At 53.7% G+C, this 4,948-nt stretch overlaps 1 protein-coding gene across 1 annotated transcript; it reads left to right on the top strand.

Moving 5' to 3' along the window:
- Positions 1-369: 369 nt before the first annotated feature.
- Positions 370-3,630, top strand: CABS01_16935 (uncharacterized protein; the record flags this gene model as incomplete). Its single annotated transcript, XM_060550263.1, has 1 exon — positions 370-3,630. The coding sequence occupies one exon, from the start codon at positions 370-372 to the stop codon at positions 3,628-3,630; it is 3,261 nt and encodes a 1,086-aa protein (XP_060400833.1).
- Positions 3,631-4,948: the final 1,318 nt, after the last annotated feature.

The following is a 4,948-nucleotide window of genomic DNA, read 5'->3' on the forward strand; positions in this document are numbered from 1 at the left end:
AAGGCTCACCTATAGGCTGTCAACACATCGGCGAAAACTCGCCATCCTTGCGGTGATGCGAAGGTGATGGGTGGTCTCAGGCAGTGCCCTGGCGGACTTGGCGGCTCCCACCGTCGTGACTTCAGGCCGACACCCGTCACTCCCAATCGCTTCGGCATCCATGTCACTGCCAGGTGAAAGATACATAACACGTCCCAGGACCCTTTCACCACCCCTCCGACATGATTCAACTTCTTCTGAGCCCATCCTACTGCGCTCATTTGTCTGCAGCCGCTGCCGCAAGCAACGCATCACCTCCTAGACCGCCCAGCAAAGGAGCCATCACTCTCGCCATCCCCAGACTGCTTCGCGGGCCATCCAGAGTTCACAATGGCGGCGACTCTCAACACCCAGGAAAATGGGCGCGGTGTGAAGCCGCGTCTTGATGCCGAATCACTCAAAGAACTAGATTCGTGGATACGGAAGACGAACATCGCTGAACTGTCGCTGAATGTCGAACGGCCATGCGGCAATCTTCTGCCAGTCGGCCGATGCGATACAAACCTGGTCCGGCTCAAGATTTCGGACCCGGTTCCCGTTTCTTCTCCGCTCCGGATTCCTGCATCAAAGAGGGAAGACACGGTGGATCTGTCGAATTTATTCAAGCAAGGGGAAAGACGAATACTGATCTACGGTCATTCGGGCGCGGGGAAGACCACCTTGTGCAAGAAGGTCGTGCGCGCCTTTTACGGGGAGGAAATGTGGCGAGACCTGTTTGTCAGGGTCGTCTGGGTCCCATTGCGATACCTGGTCATATGGAAAGGTCCGAGGTACGGTCTGGCGGAGATGCTGCACCACATTTACCGTCAACAATGCCCAGGAGACACCTCTTCCTCCAGCGCTCCGCAACACTATGAAGAGGGCTCCGCGTTCCGCGAAACCCTTTTCATTCTCGACGGGCTTGAAGAAGTGTTGACCCTACTTGACATGCAATGCGAGAGCGGCCTACGTGAGTTCCTCCTCGCGCTGCTGAACCACACAGATGTCATCATCACAACCCAGCCAAACACGCCATACCCCTATGATCTTCGACCCCCCAACGTCAAATTGGAGGCAACTGGCTGGAGTCTTCGTTCTGTCATGGATTATCTGGACGAGGACGGCGTGCCGCGGTCCGTATCTCAGGGAGTACAGTCTCTCCTCCGGAGAAGCCCGCTACTACAGGGCCTGGTTCGATTTCCAGTCATGCTAGACGCTCTTTGCTTTGTTTGGGAGGACACTCTCGCAGACTGCCCCCTCTCAGACACATTCACCCAAGTCTACCAAGCTATCACGGAGCGGCTTTGGAGGAAGGACCTGAAGAGATGGAAGGAGTTGCTTCCAGCTTATCCACTTTCTGCAATAGAGGAGCACGCCAAGAGAGAGATCCAACGTCTCGAAGCCATGGCTTTCGTGTGGGCATGCAGCAATCTGGCTGGATCTCAGTCAGACGATCGAGACGCCATTCGCCAACGCACCCGACCCGAGCCAGGCCATGAGCCGTTTGAACCCTCCTTTGTCCTCAAGCCATCGGCTCAAGGCGCCCAATTCATTCACCCAACAATCGGAATGTTCCTCGCCGCGAGCTACTTCGCCAGGCAATGGACAACGAAGAAGGCTCTTTTCTCCGAGGATGACATCCTCCCAAACGCAAGATGCATCGAGACTTCTCCACTAGACTTCCTTTCCAGCAACAGAGACCTCGGGCAACTCAATGTCATGTGGCGATTTGTTTCGGGGCTTTTGGATGCGAAAGGGGAGCACGAGATCATCCCCTTCCTGGATGCGATCGGAAAGGAACCTCGCGACCTTACGGGGCCTCCCCGCGTGCGGCTGCTCATACACTGTTTGAGCGAAGCGCTTCGATTGCCACCTGAGGATCGGAACTCAAGGGAAAGTCGAATTTCAGGATATTTGAGACATCGCATGGATTCGGCTATGATTGCAGCGGACCCAGAACTTCCCGACACCATTTTGTTCGATGTTCTACGCCATACTCATTCCAAGAAAGCTGTCATGGGTGCTCTGGAGACCTCTGGGAGGCACCTCTCGGGTGAAGCTCTTGAATTTCTCGTGGGTCTCGCGAGGACTTGGGATTATGAGGATCGCAGATTCATTCACAGCGCTTTTCAAGTGAACAATTGGTCCTTGACAGAAAAGGCTGAGGCCTTGGCCGTGGACTTATTCGAAAATCACGAATACCATATATCATGCTTGGGTAACGAGGTTCTGAAAAATAAGGGATTTTTCGCGGATACAACCGTGAAGGCTCTTGTGAAACTCTTGGAGCACGAGGATTCGCGCGTACGTCACGGTGCCGCTGTAGTTCTGAGCGAGCAACCCAGGTTGCCAAGAGTGGCCAAGGTCGCTCTTCGTAAACTTAGATACCAGGAGGATCTCTTGGCTAAAGGACTGCGGCGTGGGTCAGCTTTATCAAAGGCCGACGTCGATGGCTTAGTAAGGCTTCTAAGGTGTGTTAAACGCGTGCGCGCCAACGCTGTTGAAGCTCTCCGCAACCAAGCGAAACTACCAGAGGCGGCTTTGGCCGGTCTTGTCAATCTCCTCAAAGACGAAGACAACGACGTACAACGCCGCGCAGTCGCCGCTTTACAATGGCGGACAACTTTGCCAGAGGCGACTATCGCTGCCATAGGGGAGCTTTTCGAGCATAGAACCAGTCGCGTGCGCGCCAACGCTGTTGAAGCTCTCCTCAAACAAGCGAAACTACCAGAGGCGGCTTTGGCCGATCTTGTCAATCTCCTTCAAGACGAAGACATCGATGTGCAACGCCGCGCAGTCGGCGCTTTACAATGGCGGACAACTTTGCCAGAGGCGACTATCGCTGCCATAGGGGAGCTTTCCGAGCATAGAACCAGTCGCGTGCGCGCCAACGCTGCTGAAGCTCTCCTCAAACAAGCGAAACTACCAGAGGCGGCTTTGGCCGATCTTGTCAATCTCCTTCAAGACGAAGACATCGACGTGCAACGCCGCGCAGTCGCCGCTCTACACTGCCAGACGTTTCTTCCAGAGGCGGCTTTGGCCGATCTTGTCAATCTCCTTCAAGACGAAGACATCGACGTGCAACGCCGCGCAGTCGCCGCTCTACACTGCCAGACGTTTCTTCCAGAGGCGACTATCGCTGCCATAGGGGAACTTTTCGAGGATAGGACTAGTCGCGTGCGAGCCAATGCTGTTGCAGTTCTGAACATGCAGCCAGTGTCAACTGTAACGGCTTGGGCCGCAGATCTCGGTCTCCCGCGAGACGAAACTATTCAACCAACGGCGATTGTTGATGCCATAGTAAAGCTTTATGAAGAAAGGGCCAGCTGTGTGCGAGCCTACGCCGCTAAAGCTCTGCAGAAACAAGCAAATCTACCGGATTTGATTGTGGCCGCTGTTGTAAATCTCTTTGAGGATAAAAACGAAGAGGTGCGAAACGAAGCCGCCAAAGTTCTCTATAATCAGTCGACTCTATCGGACACAATTCTGAACCGCATTGTCGAACTTTCCAAACACCAGAACCAGCATATACGATCGGTTGCCATTACCGTGATACGACATGCCGAAGACGCAAGGACTGGGCCAGACTTGGCTGCGGTCGCCCTCGTTTGATACTCCTCGTGATGGCTTCAACCATCTGTGGCCCGACCCGATATCACGTGGTCTTGATGACATAATGCCCTGAGATCTACAGCTACTTCCGCCCTCTATTTCAGAGCGAGCTTCGTACAATTTCCTACTTTCAATAAAATACTGTTCTCTGTAACCCACGTCGATGCCTCTATTGTGACTATACGGATATACTGGGCGCACGAGGACGCCGATGCACGCCGATGCGCTACTGAAGCGCAAGGAAAGCAATCGGCATTATCTCTATCAGCCATGGACGTCCTCGCAGATCTGTTGAAGGAGCAAGATCAGCGCGTGCCATGTGACGCTGCCCATGCTCTCGGCAGTCACTCGAATTGATTAGATAATGCCGCCACCGCCCTTCTGGCAGTATCCTTGGGGGCCGACGATGAATCAGAACCTCTCGTGTCGCTGTTCTAGGTAGGCAAGCGACGGCAAGACCATGGACGTCATTGTGTGTTTTCTGAACGACGAGGATGGGGCATACTGCATCGTGCTGCTCTCTATAGAAGAAGCAATCCATGCTGCTGGAAAGGATGCTGGACGCGCAACCTATCCAGCCGCAGGGTCATACCGGACGGCAGAGATGTGGTCCCGTCGTAACCAAGACGTAGAGCCTTCGTGCGAATGCCTCCTACAACACCGCTTCCGAAACAGTATTCGGCGTGTTGGTTGTGATGGAACGCACGTGTCATGAGATAGGCGTCTGGATTCAGGGCGAAACATTCTGTGGGCAAAAGTCACTTCAAGTACACGGGAATCACAGCTCATAGCCATTCATTCGCCGTACTTATCAATACATACAAGTGAGCCCTGCCTGTTAAGCGCCGCTCAAACGCAGATTTGCATGTTAACCTGGTTGATGGAGTCGTCACACGGCTAAATCTTTGGCCGTCTTTGTTTACGCAGGCGACTCGATGTCTCTGTCTTACCGCCCATCACGTGATCGCATCAGAAGAGGGCCCGGCTTACCCATGTTTGCAAAATGAAGAGAGCAAGTCCTTGCCTTACTCATGTTCATTGCTTCCAGATGAAGAGAGGGTGTCAGATATAGATGCGAAAGGAGGTACGCTTGACTGGCCCGGGGTTGTCACTGAAGTGGGAATTCTATCTGCCCTAGTCAAGCTCCTCAAAGGCAAAAATATCTGTCTCTTCGACAGAGAGGCAGCCGTTCAAGCTCTGAGCAACCAAGAAGCTTTGTCGGAGGAGGTCCTGGCCGACCTTGTGGAATTCCTCAAGAGTGAAGGCTTGCAAGAATATGCCGTTCAAGTGCTCGAAAAGCAGTCGACCCTACCGGACA

Source organism: Colletotrichum abscissum (assembly GCF_030869225.1).
Source record: "Colletotrichum abscissum strain IMI 504890 chromosome Unknown Scaffold_209.1, whole genome shotgun sequence".
NCBI lineage: Eukaryota > Fungi > Ascomycota > Sordariomycetes > Glomerellales > Glomerellaceae > Colletotrichum > Colletotrichum abscissum.